We start from the raw sequence: 24,267 nt of genomic DNA, 5'->3' as shown, positions 1-24,267 counted from the left end.
CAGTGAATTCAAGGCCAGTCTGGTCCACAAAGTGAACTCCAGGATAGCCAGGACTACATAGAGACCTTGCCTTAAAAAAATGGGGGTGGGTGGGAGTGGGAAGGATGTAGTTTTCAAATTTTCCAAAAGAGCTATCGTCCAGGAATTGAATACTATTTCTTAGCAAGAAGGTCAGGAAGACAGAATCTCAGCTAATTTTCAGTCCTCCCAAATATATTACTTCCAGCTACACAGGGGCCGACCCCACTCTGTAGGAAATTTCTGTTTCCACACAGGCAGCTTCCAAATTAAAACACTTGATAACAAATCAAGCAATTGGAAATTCATGAATGCTGAAACTTTGATGCCATGAGGTTTCTTTGAAGAGGAGGAATAGAAAGTCTAGGAGTAGGGTGTACTTTTGTGGCTGACAACAGAAAAGCATCATTCAATATTAGTAATAATCTCTAGCATTCAGGTTACATTGTCTGCCAGGAGTTTTATGTGTGCCACTTGACTTAATCCTCACAATGACTCTAGGAAAGACATGTTAGTACTCGACTTCTAAAGATAAGGAAGTAGGTCTCAATGACATTACCTATGGCACCCTAAGTCTTACAGTTAGTAAATGGCAGAGCCAGGATTCAAACCTAGGTCTCTCTAACTCCAAAGTCCACCTCTTAGCCACTAAGTGACAGTGACTCCTCGGCATAGGATTGAAGTTGAACTCTCTGGGAGGAAAGATAAAGGACAGCTGAGGGAGTCCTGAAGAAAGAAACTGACCTCCTTGGGAATGGACTGCCCAACTGTGAGCAGTGCCTCAACGAGGGGCTGTTTTAGACCCCAAGTAACAACTGGCAACATCTGGAAATGTTTTTGGTTTTAATAACTTACAGGTTGCTAGTAGGTAGAGGCAGGGGTACATGAGTCCATAACAAAAAAGTTTCTGTTTTAGAATGTCAGTGGTGCTGAGGCTGGGGAATCCTGAAACCTTGTGGGTGTACTTAGGATCATCTGGAGTTGTAAGAAGGAATAAAGCACATAGAGGTACAGTACAGTCTCAATTATGTCTCATTTTAGATAGAGTAATTTAAAAATTCACCTTACTCCAAACCTGGTATCATCTTATATCTGCTTATATCTGTATACCAACAACTAACGGCATTAAGGAGGCTTTTCCAGGAAGTTTGACTAGATCACTATTTTTCCTGGTTAAAGGTAAGAAAGGCATCTGCTAGCTTGTCTGAGGAAGGACAGATGAGGGGCTCCTGTTCCTGTTTCTTTTTTCCCACTTGAATGTGATTAAGGAATTCAAGCATTAGAGTAAAGCATTATAACAGTTTTTTTTTCTTTCTTTTTTTGGTGGGGGTGGGGCGGTGGTTTCAAGAAAGAAACTCTGTGAAGCAGTCCTGGAACTCACTCTGTAGTCCAGGCTGGTCACAAACTCACAGAGATCCGCCTGCCTCTGCCTCCCGAGTGCCAGGATTAAAGGTGTGCACCACCACTGCCCAGTGTTACAAGTACTTTTTAAAACAGTGAATTTTTATTTTATGTAGTACGGGATGAAAGAAACATGGCAAATGAACGTGGGAGATGAAAGTACTCAAAGAATTATATCACTAGGTAACAATGAATAAAACAACTTACATTGTTCCTTGCCCTTAAAGAATGTAAAGAAACCTCTCATTGAAAGAAAATAAAATACCACCCAATCTAAGAAATTAAATTCAGTATGGCATTTTTCCCACAGTTGGGAAATGTCATATATGCCTCACTTTAAAATGTGAGCAAGCAGTCAGGCATGATGGCACATGCCTTTAGTCTCAGTACTCAGGAGGCAGAAGCAGGTGGATCTCTGGCCTCAAGGCTAGCCTGGTCTACAGAGAGAGTTCCAGGACAGCCAGGGCTACACAAAGAAACTCCGTCTCTAAAGCCTATATACATATGTGGAAGTTCCTAAAGTTTTCTAGAATAAGCAAGATCAAAATAGGCAATTTACAAGAAACATGGTAAGGCTGAAAGATGTATCAATAAGAGCCCCAGAGAGATGAATGGGAATGGAAAAGATACAGTACTATGAAATAAGACCTCAGTGAAGGGAGTTAGGGAGAATATAGGGTAATAAAAACCTAAGAGTACTTGGCAACTGGCAGTTAAGATTCAATTCTTGTACCTCGCGAAGGAGCATGACCGTTCCCTCCCCTCCAGACATGTAAAAGCGTTGCCTCATTCTTACCTGCTGCTTTGCCCCTCCCCCAACATTTAAATGAAATGCCTCGAGTTGAGCATTATCTCTTACTTGTCTTTGTATCCCTAGTGCCTACTGATAGTGTCAAACAGACAAACAATATGAGGGACTGCTAGCTGACAGTGTTTCAAGGGAACAGGTGCTGCATGTCAATTTAAAGCAGCTCTGCACCCAGCTGCTGCTGCACCAAGTCAAGGAGACAAATCAAGGGACTCAGGGATAGGATAGAAGCATAAAACCTCTGGGATAAAGACAGTCCCAGAGTGTCCCACTACCTCTTCTCTCTCTCTCTTTCAAGTTAGCGTTTCCTTGGCTCTTTATAGTCAATCCATGTGGCATCCCTGTCTCCATATACACTCCTTCCTGTGGGGGCTTCCTGGACTTTCCATACACAGCCTCTCTACGGTTGAGGCAGACAATCCCAGAGTGCTCTGGGAGCACTGCACTCTGACTTCAAAGGCATTCCTACAACATCAGAAAGAAAGTGAAAACCACTTTACCATGGCTTATAAACTAGCCAGTTCACTGTGATGAAGAGGGGATAATGGACCGGCATACACATGTGCAAGACTCACTGGGACCGCTCTCTGGAGGAACAGCTGTGGGGAACTCCCCCAGCACAAAATGCTAAGTCAGGGAAATCAAAGCCCCTTGAAGCAGAAGAGGAAGGTGCAGAGGAGCAGCTGGCTACTTCTGGTGGGGTTTTGGATCTCTTGTTCAAAGGCATCTTTATTTAGAACTACCTGGGTTCTGCCCCTTGGGTCATCAGAAAGTACTTAGATGATCAACCCTCGAGTAACTGGTCCCCTCAAAAGAAGTACCCACGGGTGTTAGGAGCAGCTACAGAAGAGCATGGAGAAATATAGAGTGTTTCTTAATACTTTGATCTCTTTTTCCAGTGCCACATGAATCACAAATAATTTCTGTGGCTGACAGGATCAGTGAGAGCAGAGATCCTTTCCTGTTTTCTTAAACAGAGCAAATAAGGGAAATGCTCTTAGAAGAAACTCTCCCCATTCTCTTCCTAACACCCAAAGAGTTTATGTACAGCAAGTAGCTTTCCAAAGCCAGCATGCAGTAGTATCAACTTCCTACTTGAGGAAACCACTATCTCATGCAGGATGACTAACATCCTGATTGCCTCAAGACTACCAATTCAGCACTAAAAATATGTCCAGGAAACTGTGTAGCCCTCCCTGGCTGGTCTGTAACTTACTATGTAGATCAGGCTGGCCTTGAACTCAACAGATCCACCTGCTTCTGTTTCTCAAGTGCTGAATTAAAGGTGTCTGACCACATCTGGCTCTCTCTTCATGAGCACTAGGCTAATCAGCAAAAAGGGATGGAGAGTCACTCTAATCTCAGGGCTATTTCAGAGCAGTCCTAAACTAATCTTACCCTACAGAAACAACAAGGATTAATACCATTCTACAACTTTTCTAATGACCTATATAAAATCTTCAAACTCACTTGATTCTTAACTATAGTACAATATTTTGAAAATATGAATTCCTTGATCACTGACAGCCCCATGGCATACAGGTATCGGAGCATAGTGTTTGCTGCTGCTTCTGGTGAAGAATAGGATGAAAACCCAACACACTTCACATCAACTCTCATCATCATGCTGACTTTTGCAGTGGGAGGTAGCCCTTCAAGTGCATGCAGCTAATAGTCAAGACAACATAGAACCTCAAGTGTCTAATTTAGTAGCCTAGAGTCAATACACCCAAGTTTCTCAATCTTGGTACTACTGATATTTGGAGCTGGATAATTACTGTAGTAAACTCCTGTACATTGTAGGATGTTAGCAACATACTTGGCCCTACTTTTCAGATGCCACTAGACGGCCAACCCCTCCAGTGTGACAACTGAAAACATCAGCAGACATTGCCACACATTCCATTTTGTGGGGATGGGGGGGAGGGGGAGAGGAGATCACCCTGTTTAAGACTCACTGTACCAGACTGTTCTGCCTTCTCTGAAACTTCTTGATGCCCTCTTCTATTTTTCTCTTTCTATTTAGAGGTAAATATCTAAGTCTTATTTGGGACTTGGACAAACGGTAAGTATACCAATTCATCTCAAAGCAGAGGGGCATCACATTCACCAGTTCTGCATGTGAATGTTAGTGAGAAGGCTTTATGCTCTGTAGTAACTGAAGGCACATGGTGGCCTCAGAAGCAATTGGCCGATATTGATCTGAAGACTAATCATAGAAGTCTTAGCTGGGAGATGGCTGAGTAGGTAGTAAGGTCTAATGACCTGAGTTTGATGCCTAGATCTCACAAAGTGGCAGGAGAGAAACAACTTCCAAGAATGGTCCCTTATACACACACAAAATATCTATTACAAATAAGTAAACAGGGGGTGGGGGATGGGTCTCCCAGCTTGGCCTTCACCAGACAGAACAGTAAGCTCCACGTGTTCTAACGGTTCTTCGGACACACTCCTCCCTCTGCTGCCTCACTGCAAATGTAGTGTGCTGGATCTGAGCTGGTGTCAGGTTTGCTGCTTGACTCCTGAGAAACAACAGCAAATAGCAAAGGCCCAAGATGCTTTGTATTGGGAAAGTAAAAGGAGTTCGTTCTACAATAATCTGTCACTCGTTATCCTAGGGAATTCTCTATGGAAGCAAGTCTCAGTTCTTCTTGGTACCTTCAAGATGCTCTAAAAGTAAAGAGAAGTAAAGCAATGAAGAGAAGGGTCAGGAAACTTATCCAGTCTGAAAATGGCTCAAATGCCATGCTTCTAATTTTAAAAAGTCTTATCTTCATTTGAGAGACATGAAACTTGGGGCACAAAGGGTACCGCCTATTATTTGACTTCGGAGTGTAAGAGTCACAGAGTAGAAATTCAAAACACATGGAGCACTACTGGAGGCAAATTAGATGACCACTCTACTCTATTTACCAACAGTTGCCATGACATAATGGCCACACCTAGGCTTCTGGATCAAAAATGTAGAATTCTCTGATCTCAAATGCTTGTGACGCATGTCACCACTGGGTGAAGCAAGGAAGGGGGAAGAGGAAGGGAAGGGACAAGTAACCACAGAAAATCATTTTCACCTTCAACTAGATTAGGGCAACTCTGGAAAAATGACACACTGTGCTGATACAACCAAACTTTGGAAAGGGTCTATAAAAGCTACAAGTTGTACAACTGAAGCACTCCTTCTATGGCAGCAGGGACTTCCTTGGTGGGTGCATATTTTCAAAATGATTAACAAAACATGGAGGACAGAAACTAACCACCAGCACTTTTGGGGCACACAGCACATATCAGCCTATGAGCCTGCCATCTGAGAGAGTTCAAAGCAAACTGTGCTCTTTTCTCCAAGCCCATAGCTTACCTCTCTGCTGTGTTTCTGCAACGTTTTCTTTGCCTGAAACGGTACTTCACATTGCAGACTTTAGCAATCTGTGCTTCCCTTTACAGCATCTGCTCTAACTTACACCACAATTAACCTAAGGTCTGATGCATAACTTAAGACTACACATGCTTTCCAACAAGCAGTAGTGCAATGTGGGCTACATTCTTTGTCATGAAGTTTGGGGCTCCTGGCTTGCTGGTAATGGTGACAGCTGTGCTGGTAATGCAGACCTTGGCTGCTCTTTCAGTGGTGCCCCAGATGAAGCCACAGTAAGATTGCACAACTGCAAAAAATATTTTTTGGCTCATCTGGTTTAGAAAAAAATTGAGTGTGGAAAAACACAGGGGTGGAGTCACCCCCAATGGGGAATATGCACTGTCCTCAGCCTCAGCTAAGCTCTGTTGTTGACGTGATTATGGCTGCAAACTTCCAAATGCTGCTTCTCTCTAGGATCAAAGAGTCAGGCAGCCTATCAGATTTACCGAATAAAGCTCGTTCAGGACCTTCATCAAATCATCTTGGAGCTGCTGGCCAACTTCTTTACTCTGTGAAGAGAAGAGGAAGGAAGGTTAATTGAAAAGCAGAAGGAGATGGGAGGTGGCAGCAAAGGCAAGAACAGCATGGCCTCTACAAATGACACAGACTCAATTACAGCCCATTATTTAACCCAGCAATCAGATAACCAATTATGTCAGATTACTCTAAGAGTTTTAATAAAATGAAACAAGCTCTTTCTATAGCCCAGTAAAGGTACTCATGGAAAGGGAAAATGGGTTACAGCCTTTGACTTTTCAATTGGTCTCAAAAGCAAGCCTGGAAGCCACATCCTACCTAGCAACTGTAGTTAGGCAGACCATGCTTTCTCAGATATTTGCAGGCAAACATTCCATTGGATTACTATGGAAAGTAAGATGTACAATAGGATGAGACAGAAAAAAGGATATAAATATCCACGGACTCGAAAGACCCTAAACTCAATAGAAAACTCCAAGCAAGAAGATACTGGACGTCCAACCTGACAGCACACAAACTGCAGCAAGCTAGGACCCACAGGACTGGCCTGCACATTCCTTCTCCATAGAAGGAAAAACCACCTAAAATTGAGTGCATTTGTGTTTTCTGGCACAGATGTTAAGGGTCACCCAATTTTTGCTTGCTTCATTTCTTTCCCAAATTCCTGAGGCAGTGGTTCTTCATTAATGACTCCCTGCAACATTTAGTTAATACTACCTGACTCTATAATATATGTTGAGGAGTTTCCAACTGGCTAATTCTGAACAACAGTAGTTCTGCCAGGTTGGCATCTAACCACACAGAATAGGAAGAACAAAAGAATGAGAAAGCAGGAAGGAAATGTATCTTCTATACTGAGTGTTAGAAGCAAAGCCCGAAGGGAGAGAATAAAAACTACTGGTATCACCAAGATATTGTCCTTCAGATAATTACAACACCCAAGCATACATCTAAATTTTTACTTATCCATACTGAGAACTAAACCTGAGGTCTTGTGGGTGCCAGGCAAGCACTCCATCACTGGGCTGCATCTCCAGCCCCTAAACGACACTCATCATAACTCATTTCTGGGGCAAGGGACTAGTCCTTTCCATTCATACTGCTTCTTTCAAGGTGTGTGTGTTGTGTGCACACACATGCCTCCCACAGGGCACACTGGGGACAGAGAAAACTCACATGAGTCAGCTCTCTCCAACATGTTGTTTCTGGGCATCAAAATCAGGTTGTCAGGCTTGTTAGCAAGTACCTTTACCCACTGAGTTACCTAGCCAGCCCAAGCCTGAACATTTTAAAAACTGTTTTGACATTTTGCTGTTTTTTTCTTCCTATTAGGGTATTCATTATGGAATATAACATTAACATTCACTATGGAATATATCATGAATAGCTATGTGTTTTGTACTTGGTAATTTTAAAAAGAGGGTGGAAGGAACCCCCCACCTTAGCAATTACAACAGTTGCTGCTAGTCTCAGCTTTGCTATCACCTGCTGTGTATTTGTTATATTATTTGTCACGACCGCCTCGACCAGTAAGGAAGACGCAACACGGAGCTCTTCTTTCAGCAGTTTACTCAGGAACCTTAAACAATCTTCTGACTTCTGACCCCGGGGAAAGCTGCTCACAGCCTTAAGTAATCACTGGGTAGCCAACCCTGATACACCACGTGGGCACTACCAATAGGTCCAGGTGCGAGTAAGCAAGCCAGATTCTCAGCCTTAGCCAATTAAGGAGTTGTTTATCACAGAGAGCGCTCACCATCGGGAAGGCGGAGGGTGGAAGCCGGCGCCATCTTTGAGGTGCGGCTGTACGCAGCTCTCTACAATTATTGCTTTGACAAAATACCTTTCAAGAAGCAATTTAAGGAAGGATGGTTTATTGCAGCTTACAGTTCAAGAGGATACATTCCATCTTGGTGGGAAAGGCGTGGTGGCAGGAATGGGGAAGCTGGCAAGTCAGGAAGCAGAGGATGACCAGGCTGTGAAGATGGGCTATAAAACTTCAAGGCCTGTCACCCATGACCCACTTCTTCCAGGAAGTTTCCAACTCCTTAAGGTTCCACAACCTTCCCAAGCAGTGCCGTCATCTGGGGGCCAAGCGTTCAAACACATGAGTCTATGAAGGACATTTCCTGTTCAAACCACAGCACTGGCTATGATTTGTCTGCTCTGGTCAACTACTCTGGACTTAATTTCTCTCTGTAAAATGAACATCTTTCCCTCTTACTGTAAGATCTGGATCTAGAGGAAAACATAGGGAAGATATTTTAAGATATATGCATTTGCAAGGTCTTTCTGAAAAGGACTCCAGTAGCACAAGAAAAAATTGAGAAAGTGGATTATGTCAAATTAAAAAGGCAATTTTTTATAGCAAAGGAAACAGCTACCAGAGCCTACAGAATGGAAGAAAAGTCTTTTCTGAGTATGAATCTGGTTATCTAGAACCCACAAATAACTTTAAAAAAATTAAACACCCAGATAAGTGATGCTGAGTTTCAAACCCAGGACAAATGGCTCAGGCGCCTATTTAACACACCCCAACGCCCAAATCATCTAATCAATAAATGGGCTAATGAACTGAACACATAGTTTCTAGAGGAAGAAATACAAGTAGCCAGTAAATATTTGAAAAATGCTCAAGATCCTTAGCCATCAGAGAAATGTAAATTAAATTGCTTTTAGATTCCATCACACCCCAGTCAGAATGGTGTCACAACACATGCTGGGTTCTTAAAAACTAGAACAGAGCTCTATGACCCAGCTCTATCAACCTTGGGAATACACCTAAAGGACTACAAGTAAACATACCAGAGACACAAGTACATATATGATTATTGCTGCACTATTCATAATAGACAGGAAATGGAACTATCCTAGATGGATATCAACAAATGAATAGAGAAATAAAATGTGGTGAATATACACAAGAAAATTTTATGCAGTCATAAAGAAAAGTGAATCTTGGCCCTGGAGGAGATGGGAATGGAGGGGAGGGGAGGGTGGAGGGTGGGGGTGGGAGCAGGGGGGGGGGAGAACAGGGGAACCCATGGCTAATGTGTAAAATTAAAACACAAATATAATAATAAAAAAAGGAAAAAATAAATAAGGAAAAGTGAAGTCATGACTTTTAAAAGTCATGTAACTGGAAACAATGTTAAGTGAAATAAGTCAGACTCAGAAGAGTAAATACCACATTTATTCTCTCACAAAGAATCCTGATTTAAAATTGCATGTGAGGGCCATGAAACTAGGAAGAACATTAAGAAAGGGAGGAAGAGATTTTAAGGGAGCTGGGAACTAGAGTAATGGAATACATGTAATAAGAAAGCAGAAGTTGGTGTTAACTGGGGGAAGAAAGGGAAACAGCTGGAGGGAGGAATACAGGAAGAACTCTGAGAGAGAGAAACAAGTAAGAACAAAATATAATGACACAAGTGTGTTAAGACGCCAGGATGAGCTGGGTGGTGGTGGCGGCGGCGGCGGCGCACGCCTTTAATCCCGGCACTCGGAAGGCAGAGGCAGGTGGGTCTCTGTGAGTTCAAGGCCAGCCTGGGCTACAGAGCGAGATCCAGGACAGGCAGGGCTACACAGAGAGACCCTGTCTCGAAAAGGAAAAAAAAGGGGGGAGGGGCAGGATGAAACTCATTACTTTATATGCTAACCTAAAATATTAATTAAAAAAAGATCTTTTCCAAGTGTCCTAGTTTGGTTTCTCTGATGCTATGATAAAACACTGATCCAAATCAACTTAGGTTAATTTGGCTTATACAGCCTCATGTCCATTACTGAAGGAAGCCAGGGCAGGAGCTCAAGGTAGGAACAGGGACCCTGGAGGAATGCTGCTTACTGGTTAGCTTCCAGGCTCACATTCAGCTACATTTCTTACACAGCCCAGGCTTACTGCCTAGAAATAATACTGCCCACAGTGGGCTAAGCCCTCCTACATCAATAAGCAATTTAAAAATGTCTCCCAGATATGCAACAGGACAATCTGACAGTGGTAATTCCTCGATTGAGGTCCCTCTTCTCAGCTGACTCTAGATTTTGTCAAGCTGACAGCTGAAGCTTACCGTGACACCAGCCTCTACCACTCTATGGTTCTACACGATGTTTTGCCTGTCTCTTTATTGTAAGAAACATTAAACATTAGTCTTTTCTGTCAAACATATACGAATTTTGTTTACAGCAAAGAATTCAAATCTTTATCTCCTCCACCTTGTAAAACCTGTATGTAAATGCTTTAATCCCCCACCCAGTAAAACTCTTATTCATACAAAGGCCCCCGCTGCATTCTTGGAACTCATGTGGCTGGCCCCTTTCTTGTTTCCTTTGTGCTGATTCTTATAAAGCTAGCCAATCATGAAAGACTGAGGCGGGACCCTATCTAATGGAAAAGACAGTCAGCACCTGCTTTAGAAGAAAAACCAAGAACATTTCCTGGCCTTGTGTGCTTGATCAAGAATAAAATTTCTCTTGTTTACTCTTGATCAATATTAAAGTTTTGCCTTATAAAGACACTTCAGTTGGAATGGTGGTCTCTTTCTTGGTGGCTCGAAGTTATTTCTAACAGTATGTCCACAGTAGAGCCAAAGAGGCTGGCTTCAGAGCAGAGGGCAATGCACAAGTTCTCTGCAAGGACCAAGATGCTAGCAAAAATGAAAGCTCCAGGGACATCTTGCCTGTTTCAGACTTCCATTACTAGTGCCTTTCATTCAGCAGCCTGGAAAAGAGGGCAGTTTTCAACTGCTGGGAAAAGCTACAAGAAAGAATGCATCTCACCGACAACTTTATCCTGCAGCCCCTCCCATGGTGAGGAAGGCTGAGCTCCACAGAAGCAAAGAGAAAGTAGGTGAAGAGAGGAGAAAATAACTCACCATCTGCCTCAGAGTCAAGGTCAGCGGTGACCATGAGTATCACTATCAACTGCCCACCCTCCCAGCTATAGCAGCAACCCTTACCAGCCTTCCAACCCTTCTCACCCCATCCTTATGCTTAAATGAGGTAGGACCTTTTCCTCTGCTATGCTGCTTAGCTGTGACTTAAATACACCAGTAGGAGTCCAGGAGTGGGAAGAGGAAGGGAAGGGAGAGGAGGGAAAGTCTAACCAATAAAATAGCAATTAAGACAGGTAGATGGTTCCTCTTGTGTTCTCATTAGTCGGGAGGACCAATGAACTATTATCCCTGTTTATTTGAACAAGTTGCTGAAGCAATCAGATTTACCACTACACACACACACACACACACACACACACACACACACACACACACACACACACGTGTAGCTTGCTCAATTAAAATATACACTTAAAGCTCCTAATAGGAGCATCACTGACCCAGAAGACAGGCAGGAACTGGCCAGCGTCTTTCCTTCCACAGATGATGAAAGGCCACCTGTTTTCTATCTCAGAAGCCTTAACAGTATGCCTTCAGGGAGAGCTCGGCATCAGGAAGTGCTTCCGAGCAGCTCTTTTCAGAGGGGTTAAAGGAGCTGGGAAGCTAAGAGGGAGCCCCACCCAAAGACAAGGAGCACATTTGTTCCTAAGAACAACAAAACTCACAAAGCCCAGTACAAGACAATGGGGGCTGCAGAGCTCTCCCTTCTCTAGAAAGAAGCAAAGGGGTTTCTAGGCAGTGAAGAAAAGGAATTCACAGTGCAGTCTTTGTGCACCAACACGCGGCCTGGATCTCTTTTCTTTAAAATTTCTTGGAAGAGAATGAGTCATCTAAACATTGCAGGAAACCAAACAGAAGTTAGGGGTGGTTAACTTTGGGTAAAGTTTTTCTTTTGAATGTTTGCATAGTTATCTTTGTCTGAAAAAAAAAAAAAGAGAGAAAAAGAAAAGAAAGGTATCTAAATTTAGAATAGAAATGTGGCACAATTAACAATAGAATAGGAAGTGTGATGGTGTGCTCAGATCTGGATCTTTTATTTTAAAACTTATCACAACCTTTTTTGGCCAGAGTGGGGGCTCCACTCTGCCTGCTACAAAAGCAGGGGTAGTCAGAAAAGAGATTGCAACAACAGCTCCTTCCAGCTGTATGCTTCCAAAAACAGCAAGAAGTCTTCCTTTTCTAACAGTTAAGGACTGGACACACAGCCTCATCTCCATGTTGTCCAAAGCTCCCCCCACCCCCGCCAACCCCCAGCCCCTGTGTCCAAGAGTAAGGCAGCAGAAATGTGTGCTCCGCTCTGCATGAGTGTAGTACTATCACTTGTTCCTTTTTTTGTTTATTTTTATTATTTTTAATTCTGTATAAGTATGCATGTCTTCATGTGGATATGTGCAAGTGAGTGCAGATGCCTGAGGAGGCTAGAGGCATCAGATCCCTGGGGTCTGTAGTCACAGACAGTTATAAGCTGACAGATGATGCAGGTTCCAGGACCTAACTAACCTCTGGGAGAGTAACAGTGCTCTTAACTGCTGAGCCATCTCTGCAGCTCCTTCTCTCATCTTTGTACTTTCTTAAATCAATATATTTCCTGAATGTCAGTAGGTTTGTCTGTTAGCTTAAACAAAACAAACAAAAATCCCACCAATTATAAATGGGTTCCAAAACTAGTCTGTACCAGAAGAATCACTGATTATTTTTCTACTTATTCAGACTAGCATAGCGTAATATGCCCCTTTACATTACAAAATCTTTACAACCACAAAAATCTCTCCTTATTTGTGTGTATTATGAAAGTGTGTCTCTGCCATGTGGTAGGAGCTAATTTCAGTTGGTCCCAAGGCTGAAGCTGTCAGTAGGTAGAAACAGCAGGGTCATTTAATTCTGACATGAGACTGTATCAGCAGTTTTCCAAAAAAAGATCCAATTTCCAAGTGCACAAATCTCCATCAGTGCTAGCTAGCATCCTCTCTTCACCCCAAAGATATATTAGAGGCCTACTGTTAAACACACACACACACACACACACACACACACACACACACACACACACACAAAACCTAGTTTAGAACTGAATGGAGATTTCCAGATCGCAGAGGAAAGGGTTATTTATACATGTTCTATTAAGCTCTGCAGCAGGAGACATGGTACCAAATCCAGGGTGGAGGTTTCAGGGGCACTCTTTTTCAAAGAGTTCCTGAGCTGGCACTTTGCCCAGAATGTTTTGAAAGGTTAGGATAGAGTTTAAGGGAGGGAGTGGTCTATTAGGTATCAGGGCAATGTTCGTGAAGGTGAAGGTGGTAACTGAACCTGGCTGGCTTCTCCCAACCAACTCATTCAACAAAAACGTGGTGTAGTGGGGTTATTGCTTAGGGGTGCAGAGTGGTGACCTGGCTGAGAACTAACTTCTGAATTTCCCTTCCACCGTATTTCCTTGCCTGTGTGTAAAAAGGGCCTTGCTAGTGTCCACTCACTCACTGACTTGGAAATCAACAAGGAGTCTAGCAAGGCTGAGCTCTGGCAGGACCTTACACTCTGGGGAGATCAAGATCATACAATACACAAATAGAGTGCTAGCGGTATGCTTTGGTGGCTCAAGGCCTCGGTGGTGAATCTTTAGTATGACAAACAATAACAACAATAGTTAATTACACTGCAGCACACATATTTTAAAGAAAGGTTGGCATGGAGTTGCCACATGAGAGACACTGGGAGTGCTTTGACATTCTGAATATGGGTAGGAAGCAAGGGTGTTCAGTTTTGAAATTATAATCCAGTATTCTACAATGAAAACCTATGTGTAGCGCATAGTGACTTCTTGTATTTCCTATACTTGTCTACTTTTTAAATACTAGTCATAACTCACTAAATTTAAAGTACCAGTGACAGGATCAGAGCCCACCAACCAAGACAGGAGCTAAGTAACTTCTCCTCTTGAGACAGCTGATTACAGTTCAAAGTAGGTTTAGGTTTAATTACTGGATTCTGGCAAGGGGAAAGACAGCTGGATTTTAGAGAATGTAAAAAAAAAAACAAAAAAACAAAAAAACCCAAACCCATCAGCAAATATTTATAGAACATCTATTATATGTCATATACTTGTGGCTTGAATATAAAACAGAGAGTTTAAAAGTTCACAGTCTGCTGAGAAAGATAGACATTGACCTGACGTCTGAGCCTATCAGAATGTAATTCTTTCCATCACAAAGGCATTAATAGAAATGGAATGATCTTAGTTTAAGAATTTTTTTTCCTTATCTCAGTCAAGCTTGCCTGAAACAGAAACCTGAGTTCTTAAAAATCCAGCTATTACACAGTAAATCCTTCCACTTTGCATTTGTCTTCCTAATTACAAATGGCTGTTCCAGTTATGACTACACCGCTTCAGTATAAGTAAATCTCAAAAGCTTATAAACTGGCTAAAAAATAATGTTTGGAATCTTTCGAGTTTGTAAGTACCATAAAAACTAATTCCACCAATAGCCATTTCACTCAGAAGTTAATGGATACAGTTGAATTTTCCCAGGAGAAAAAAGTCATATTACAGAAGAAACCTGACACACTGTAAATCTGAAACTACTTGTTTCAGATACTTGTTGAATTATCTAAAAAAAACCCATAACATTAAAAGAACCACAAAGCCTCTAAAATATAAAATCACTGAAAACCAATGGAGGAGAGCTATCTCTTGAGAAGCTTACACCCATATCTTGACTATCCACTCCAATTTATCTATTTGTTTGTTTATTGGACACAGCCGAGGCAGGTACAATCTTCTTATGCAGCCAAAGACGACCTTAAGCTTTTGAACCTCCTGCCTTAGCTTCCCATGTGCTGGGGTTACAAGCCTATACTACTACATCTAACTACTGTCCTTTTCTGGAGCTTTCTCTCTTCCTCCCCTTCCCTCCCCTCTCCTCCCCTCCTTTCCCTTCCTCTCTCCTCTTCTCCCCTCCTCTCCCTCTAATTTTGCCTAAAATTTACACCAAAATCTTAATAATAACTCAAAAAGGTAAAACAAACAAAACCTGAAAGTCAAATGGAAGAAACATATAGGTCCCAAATCAATAATAATACAGAGTGATTTTGATACCCCATTCTCATATTTAAATAGGTCATCCTCCATATAGGAGCCAGAGAGGTCAAGGACATCATAAGAAAGTCCACAGAATCACTACCTGGGCTCATAGGGGCTCAGAGACTGAACCAACAACCAGGGAGCCTGACTTTGGTCCTATGCATATGTGACAGTTGTGTAGCTTGGTCTTCTTGTGGGACTCCTAACAGTGGGAGCAGGGGCTGTCTCTGACTCTTTTGCTGGCTTTTAGGACCCTACTCCTCACACTGGGTTACCGTGCCCAGCCTTAATACAAGGGAGGTGCTTAGTCTTACTGCAATTCAATATGCCATGTTTTGATGATATCCATGGGAAGCCTGCCCTTTTCTGAATAGAAATGGAGGAGGAAGAATAAATTGGGGGTTAGGGAGAGGGGAGTTGGGGTGGGGGAAGGACTGGGAGAAGAGGAAGGAGGGGAAACTCAGTCAGGAAGTAAAATAAATAAATATATTTTAAAAATAGATAAATATATTTTAAAAATAAATAAAATCCATACTAAAAAAAAAACAGCAAAGAAGCCTCAGGACTAAACTACACCATAGTTCAAATGGATTTAGCATATAAAGGCAGAATATTCCATCCAAAAGTTATAGAATATAAGTTCTTAGCATCTAATGTGCCCTCCTCTAAAGTATGCCACATTTTAGCCACAAAACATGTCTCACAACACACAAAAGAACTGGAATAAAAATTAATTGTATCTTATTCTATCAGAGTAGAATTAAGCAAGAAAACAATAGTAACAGAAATTATAGAAATTATTGGAAAAATACATATATGTAAAAATACACTCTAAGATGAGAAATCAGAAATTTAAAAATTCTTGGAATCAAATGAAAATAAAAGGAAAACTTCCCAGAATATATGGAATATAGCTTAGGTAGTTCTAAGAAGAAAATTTATAGCTATGAGTACTTACATTAAAAAATATATAAAACAACAACAAAAGCTGAAACCTAATAATATACTTTGAGACCTTAGAAAAAACAAGAACCTACCAAACCCCAAAGCAGTGGACAGTAAAAGCAGAAATTAATGAAATGGACACTAAAAGAGTAACACAAAGAACTAACCAAAGTCTTTTTGTAAAAATAAGACTGACAAACCATTAGCTGATGAGATAGAAGACTCAAATTAATAAAATTAAGAGAAGAAAAGGAGGAGGCTATTATAGATTCCAATGACATCAGTAGACTCATTAGTTAGTGCTTAATATGAAAAGTTACATTCCTGAAATTTAGAAGAAATGGTAAATTCCTGTACTAGACTACTAACACTAAATAAAAAAGACACAAACAAGTCCGTAACAATAACTGAGAATGGAGTAGCAATAACATCTCCAAACAATGAAAATGCCAGGGTGAAAAGGATTTGCCACCAAATTTTACCACGAGTTTCAAGAAAAGCGAACACCAATGCTCTCCTATCTGTTCCAGCCAAGGAAGGGAGGGAACACTGTGTTAAATTTTCTATAAAGTTACCATTACCTAGATACCCAACCCAGACAAGATACAACAAAAAGAGAAAACCATACAGACCCATTTTCCCATGAACACAAAAATGTAAGCTGAATTTCAGAATGCATTACGATTATATACATGACCAAGTTTTGTTTTTATTCCAGGGGTTTAGTTCAACATATGCAAATCATTAAGTATGATATAACATATAAGTAGATTTAAGGACAGAGTCACGTGAGCATCAAACAAATGCAGAAAAGGCCTCTGACAAAATTCAACATCTCATGATAAAAGCTCAGAAGAAACAAGAAGAAAAATCACTTCACTATAATAAAAGCTACATGATAAACTCATAGCCAAGATATACTACATAGGGGAAAACAGTCTTTTCCCCCCTAAAACCTGGAACCTACTACATTTTCTAAGTGAAACAGATAATCTAAATAAGAATGAATTCCACTGGACTGGGACAGGTCAATAGAAGTAGGAGGCAGGGAGATACTGAAGGCCACCTGTTCTCTCAACATCTAACAGCAGAGTCTGAACTTCATGTGTGTTCCAGCCTCTTAGAAAGATACATCCTATACTATGAAAATAAGCTCAAAACAACCATGAAAGAAAAATCACATCTAAGTTTTCCCTTTTAAGTCATCATTGTAGTTGCTGTCTTGGCAAATCTCCACCTGTTGTTACTCATCAGGATAATGCCTTGAATATGTCTTCAGGTTCTGATCTCATTCCAAAAACATTTATTGAAGTTATTTTGAAGGTAAACACCTACCACATTTCCAAGGCTGGACATCTGAGGCACTGAAATTGTATCTAGGTGAATTTGGGCATCCTCAAATAGACTGGGACACACAAGGAACAAAAGACACAAAGGCAAAGAGGACACTAATCCCTCAGTAGACATCAAATAAACTCAGGAAGAAAAGCAAGCAATGGCTTAGAAAGAAAGAGAGCCAGCACAGTGAGGTGCTTGCAAGCATATGCCCTCCTACAACAGCAAATCCCAGGAGCTGGGAAGTCGGAAGAATGCCTGTGTGGTTCCCAGATGGCTGGGTTGGGACGAGAGGTAACAGAGCTCATCTGAAAGTTGGCAAGCAAACACTGAGAAGAGGAAAGCAGCCTGGTAGGAAATGAAACAGTCAGCAGCACCCTACAGGAAATGCCTTACCGAGAAAGCTGCTGATGAAATGAGAAAGAGGAACTTAGCAGTAAAGCCAGTTCATCAGGAATCAGTGTAGTGTTAGGAGTCTTGACTTGCCTTAGAGTCCCAATATAGAGAAAGGAAGAAGCTCCAGAGGATTCAATCATGAACACAACACTTCCCCGACACTTCAGGCGTCAGGGTTGCATTTAAGAGGAACATATTGCCAACTTTAGAGTACTGAGTAGATAGATCTCCCCAGCTACACATTCTCTTGTCTTTGTGCACACTAATTACAGGTGCAGCTATTCCCATCTGTCATAGCCCATCGACACTTTTTAAAAATCAGATCCTTGCACACACCATTAATCCCAGCAATCAGAAGGCAGAGGCAAGTAGATGTCTGTGAGTTCAAGGTCAGCCTGGTCCACAGAACAAGTTCCAGAACACTTAAGGCTACACAAGAAACCTTGTTTACAACAACAACAACAATCCATTTCCTTTTGGATAGAACCTTCCCTCTTGCTAATACCTCACTCCATGGGAAAAAAAAAAATCATTAAATTGTGAGAAAGAAAAAGTCAGAGTTTGGGCTCTGATATCTCATTTAATAGCTATAAATGTAACTCAGTGGTACAGTGTGGACAAAGCCTAGAGGGTGGCAGTTGATCTCTAGCACTGGTTTTTGGGGCCATGGTGTGTGTGTAGGGGAATGAACATGAGGGACACACACACACACACTCACACACACACACACACACACACACACACACACAGGGATGGACAAAACTACAGTCTAACAAGATTTTTTTTACCTAAAAGCTTCACTTTCTCCTCTCCAATATATACTTAAACTTTAAATGATCCATGTACATTTCAAGTGGTGAGCAGAGCTGCTGTCCATGTATCTTTCAAAGACTGTGTACTCACCCTAATGGCTGGACACAGGACTCAAGTCTCTAAAGTCAAGTTTGTTGTTTTTCAGTATTTTTAATGATTTTTTTTTCATTTCATTCACCTAGAAAAGTATTTTGCCTCTGAATTCTGTCTATTTGAAAAATTTGTATCATTCAAGCTACGTTATTACCTTTCAAGACTGTGTATTCTCCTCAATGGCTGGACACAGGACTCAAGTCACTATGGTCAAGTTTGTTGTTTTCAGTATTTTTAATGAACTTTTTTTGTTTCATTCACCTAGAAAAGTACTTTGTCTCTGAATTCCGTCCATTTGAAAAACTTGTATTGTTCAAGCTATATTATTAAACATTTATTTCTTCTTGGTAACTTGACTTTATGAGGAAATGTCTCTTCATATTTAATACTTTCCTACATTAAAATCGACTTGGTCCGAATGTGTTAGTTATGTTTTTCTATTATTTAAACCATTCTGTTTCCTTATATTTAAAATGTATTTGTTCTTTCTCCCTCTCCTTTTTTTCAGACAAGGTCTCATTAAGTATGCAGCCCAGTTAGCCATGAACTGAATTATAAAGCCTAGGCTGGCCTCTAATTTGGAATCCTCTTGCCTCTGGTTCATGTGGCTTAGGATTATAGGGTGACCTATTATATCTAACTTTTATTTATTCTCTTATAAGTAACAAATAGTGCATGGGGAAAATTTTCTGACAGAAAACTATACTTGCCTTTTCATTTGCATAAGTCAGCTTACACTTCTAAATACTGATACATTCAAGTTTAAATCTACTAACTTACTGTTTGTTATCTAATCTCTCCAGCTTATTCACGTCCCCCGCCCCTCTCCCATTTTCTTACCTAAAATGGCATATCGAAAATACCACCGTAAGTTTAAACACTGGACACAGAGATTACTTTTTTGTAGCCTTCACCAGGTTTGATGCATTAGATTCCTGGTAAACACTGTGCTTTACTTGTAGGAATGAACGGTTAGTGGCAACAATGAAGGGTTGCTACATTCAAGCTTTCAAGTTGTTCCCTTCTTGAGCCATTCTGGGAAAACAAGAGAGAAACAAACCTCAGGTTTTAAATATGGTTCCTCTTATTTCCCCAGGGCTTTTCAAAACTCACAATCTATAAAGAGAAGGAGATTGAATCTAACCCAAATAAAGGACATCTTTTGAAATCAGTTAAGTGATGGAAAATCAAATCTTAGGGATCATTTGGTGACTCAAATTCCATCTAATGGAGGAATTCTACACAAAGCTCTGAAAATCAACATATAAACAAGCCTTAAACAGGGCCAGACATGGCACATACCTATAAAATCCTAGCACTGGGGAAGCAGAGACACAAGGATCCTTGGAGCTTGTTGGCCAGCGAGTGTTGCTGAACTGGGAAGCTTCAGAAGTGAGAAGCCCTATCACAAAAAACAAGGTCAAGGGGCAGGCAAGATAGTTCAGTGGGTAAATCTGAGTTCAGTTCCCAGGAACCACATGGTAGATGAAGAGAACTACCTCCTCCATACTGTCTTTCCATTCCTCCTGTCACTGCTACCATACTGCAGTCTCTCATTGCCCCATCTGTGGCTCTGAAACCTTTCATGTTCTCAAGTACTCTCACAATAAAGTCCCAGCTCTTTAGTCTGGAACTCAGGGTACATTTTAGCATTGTTCCAAACAACTCATCAGCCCAGTGATGTAGCTGACCACCTTATTCACCACCATTCTCCTGACTGAAAGTCTTGAAAGCCTGTTCCTTCCACATGCAACATTCTATTACAGCTTCTCTTTCAAAGTCACAAACTACTTTTCTACCTATTAACTAGTAAAATCCTTTTCACTCACTAAAAAATCCAGCTCAAATTTCACCTTGCTACTAGGCACATGTATGCCAGTATATAGATATAACAATGTTCATGTTGGTTGTAAGTGGAAAAATATCCCCCCATCAAAAACAAAAAACCAAAAGAAAAACCCATCACCAGAAAGCCAGCCCAAATGCTCATCAAAATAAAATAAAGAAATGTAACATATTCATAAGCAGAACTCAATAATAATGAAGATGTTAAGGCAGACCTTTATGAAATAGGAATAAATCTCATAAATCATACCAAACAAACAAAGGTTAAGACTTCAGCCTCAGCCTGTAGAAAGGGGAGATGAAAGAAGGTTGACGATTGGTTGGGTTGCTCAATTATGATCAGAGATCTAATAAACTACACTTCCATAATGACGCTTCTACATGGGGGTGCAGCTGGGAAGGTGGTGTGCCTGGGTAGGGCATAAAAGCTCTGAATTCCAAATTTTGTCCTGTATCTCTAGTTGTGCTATGTTGTGACCTTTTATAATGAAATAATTGGGGCATGTAAATTGTTTTCCTGAGTTCTGTTGGTTGATGTAGCAAATTATCAAACATATGGAGAAGTGTTACAGAAATTTTATTTTATAGTTAATACATTAGAACCACAGGTGACAACCTGAACTTTTAATGGGCATCTGAAGGGAAGTGGGCAGTCTTATAGAACTGAGCCCTTAGCCTGTAAAATGTGTGCTAACTACAGACAGCAAATACGAGAAGTGAAGTAAATTATAGGGTACCCAGTTGACATCTTCAAAGAAACAGTGACTTGCTTAGTGTAAGAAAGTCTCCATACACATGGCATCAGAAGAAGCAAAGTACTTAAAGTAATATGAGTATTGAAAAGAAAATGTTTGCCTAGTCAATAAATAAAATTTGTAGCATGAATTACCACAAAAATTAAACTATGTTGTTTAGAGGCAATACTAAGGGATATAATTAAAGAAAGACAAGAAAATAATGATCACAAATTAAGACAGCAGGAGTGATACAAAGGGCTGTAGTTCAAGAAGAGCAGACCAGAACCTTTTAAGTGCTGCTAAAAAGTTCAATGAATTGACCTGTGTGAGCAGTCACTTCAGAATATGGTTTATAATTGCTCATTCATTATATGCTACTTAACATACTTTTCATCTCATAAATTTCAAAACCTAGGGGTGAGGAGTTCTATGATTAATAATATCTTAGAAGGCCAAAGGAATGGTGTGTGATAGTATTACTGGCTCACTGTCTTTATTCAACAAGCAAGCTATATATGAAAATTTCCTTTAGTGCCTGGACTGTATTCCTCAGCCACTACTACCTATGCCATCATGTGTCTACATTGCTATGATAAGAGTTATTCATACAAATGTCTTCCTTCCTTTCAACAACAACATAAGTTTCTGAAGGATCTTGATTTAATTATGCAATTAGTAATTAAAACAATAATTATACCTTCTACTCAGTGTTTAATATGTGCTAATTTATGGCATAACTTCATTTAACTGTTGTAACAATTTTATCACTATCTCAATTTATAGATGTTAAATCTTAGAAAAGTCAAGCAGTTTGTCCAGGGAACAGCTACTAAATGGCAGAATTGGAATTTGAGCTGACAAACTGTTCCACACTATCCATATCCATACTATGTATTCTCATCTTAAATATGCCTTACTGGATGAAAACAAGGGGAAGAAAGTCCATAAACTTTGAGAGCAAGAAAGAGAATGATATCATACCTCTCCCTCAAGGATCTTTGAGGAAGAGGGGATGGAAATAATAAGAGCCAAAGGTCTTAGATAGCATCAAGGAAGTAGTGTTTTCCAAACACAAGAAGGAAGATGTGAATATGAACTCCCAGTATTTTGACAGCGTGCACAAGACCCTCGCAAGCTCAAGCAAGACAAAATTCCAGCAGGGAAAGAGGTTAGGTGGGCATGAAATTCCGTCACTAGCTGAGGAGCTACTGGCATTCAATAGCTGCTAGGAGAGAGAGTCAGTTTTTCTTAATGATGTGACTCCTAGTAGGTCAACTGTATTCCAGAGCGTGCTCTACTCTCAAGAGTAGTTGGGCAACACAAACTGGACTAGATGGGGATTAAAAAGGAAAAGAAAACTCCAAGTTAGGTGAGTAGGAAGGAGAGGGGGGCTATTAGATGGGAGGGGAGTATGAATATGATCCAAATACATTGCAAGAAATTCCAAAAGAATTAAAAAAACAGTATTTAAAAAAGTAGTACAAAAGAATATTATTTGTGTATCAAATGTTATAGTGATGACAGGAAGAAAGCAACCACAGGCCTTTCTGTATTTCTGCTTTTACATGCCAGGATTATTTCTCAACTTGGAAATGAAGAGCATGGCCTCAGCTGGCCTCTCATCTGGTCAGCTCTATCCACCAACTCTATGTCTCAAGCATATATGGAACTGTAGGTCATGGTCATACTTAACAAGAAAATTAATCCCCATAGGCACTATGGGATTCTGAAAAATGTCCACTGTGTCTGTGTGCCTTTTTTTCAAATGCCCCCTCCCAATTTATTTAAGATGTCATTTTATCTTGTAGATTGGATTGTCAGTTCCACATTCCTTATGGAATAAGGGCTTCACAGTCAAATACGCAGGGTTGAAATAAACAATGTGAGAAGCTAGGGATAGGCTCTCCAAGCCAGAGCATGCCAATCTTCTGTATAAGCTTAGACAGAGGAGCAAACTTCACCTGCAGTTGTACCGTAATTTTAAGTTACTCCAAAATATTCTAAAGAGGTTGAGAAATATTGTATTATACATAAATCCAAAAGCAAATTAAAAGAAAGTTAAGAAAACTAATAAATACAGGACCTTTTTTTTTTTTTTTTTTCCTTAATCAAACCACTTTTCTAGAATGCAGAAAAAAGGCAAACGTGTCACAACTATGCCTAGTCTTTTTGACCTTGGGCCTTAATCTACTCATTTAAGTGTTGCAAAATATGAATAAATACTTTAGTTGCTTTGCCCAAGAACCAACTTATTTAAGTTCTTTAAACATTTCTCTAGTCTACAGGTGACACCCGAAGACAATGTCAAAATTGTGGTAGGAAATTAAGTCAATAAGAAGACAAGCAAAGCAACCACGTGAGCCCCAGTCATGGTCCAGGCTAACTCCTGGTCCGATGCCCTTTCATCTTTCAAAATGCTTCACTATCATTATCAGTCTCCACAGCTGACTTGTGAATGCCAATTCACACTTCTGAGGCCCGAGTCTTATGGGTTAGAAGGGGTCAGAAGTATTTGAGGAAGACACAAGGCAGGTTTGGAGAACTCAATCCATCTGAAGAGATGATCTGAAAGTGTGTTGAAATTCCTCTGCTAACCACAGATCCAAAATGTCGTGACCTCTATCCTGGGACATATAGCCCATTTCCTTCATCTATTTGACAGTTTAATACATTCAAATAAGCAGTGGAAGAAATATATCCAAAGGACTATTGTTTCATATAGAGCACAAGGTATTTCAGAAACCCAGCAGGACTCTAGAATGCAAGAGAGCTTTTAGAGTAAAAGCTCAATTTTCTTTCAATTCCCTCTCCTTTCTGCCTAGCACAGATTCACCACTGAACTCAAGTCAGAAATAACCCTAAGTGCTTAGACTAATTCAAAAATCTTCAAGTAGTTCCACATCAAACTCCAATTGTGAAAACCCCCAAAAAAAGTTGTTTTCAGCTCCCTAAACACAGCTATTCTGCAAAGGTTCACCTCTTAAGTAAACACTGATCTCATCCAGGTTCCTTCCTAAGGT

At 40.6% G+C, this 24,267-nt stretch overlaps 1 protein-coding gene across 8 annotated transcripts in view; it reads right to left on the bottom strand.

The window, feature by feature from the left end:
- Positions 1–24,267, bottom strand: part of Srgap2 (SLIT-ROBO Rho GTPase activating protein 2) — a 221,896-nt gene that overhangs the window by 64,390 nt on the left and 133,239 nt on the right. For all 8 annotated transcript variants that reach the window (XM_036202869.1, XM_036202871.1, XM_036202876.1 and 5 more), the window contains exon 5: positions 6,086–6,148. In XM_036202869.1, the coding sequence (XP_036058762.1) occupies positions 6,086–6,148 (63 nt within the window). The remainder of the gene's footprint in view (positions 1–6,085; positions 6,149–24,267) is intronic.

Source organism: Onychomys torridus, chromosome 11 (genome assembly GCF_903995425.1).
Source record: "Onychomys torridus chromosome 11, mOncTor1.1, whole genome shotgun sequence".
Taxonomy (NCBI): Eukaryota; Metazoa; Chordata; class Mammalia; order Rodentia; family Cricetidae; genus Onychomys; species Onychomys torridus.
Note: the sequence above shows the minus strand (reverse complement) of the source record. Positions and strands in the feature narration are given on the sequence as shown.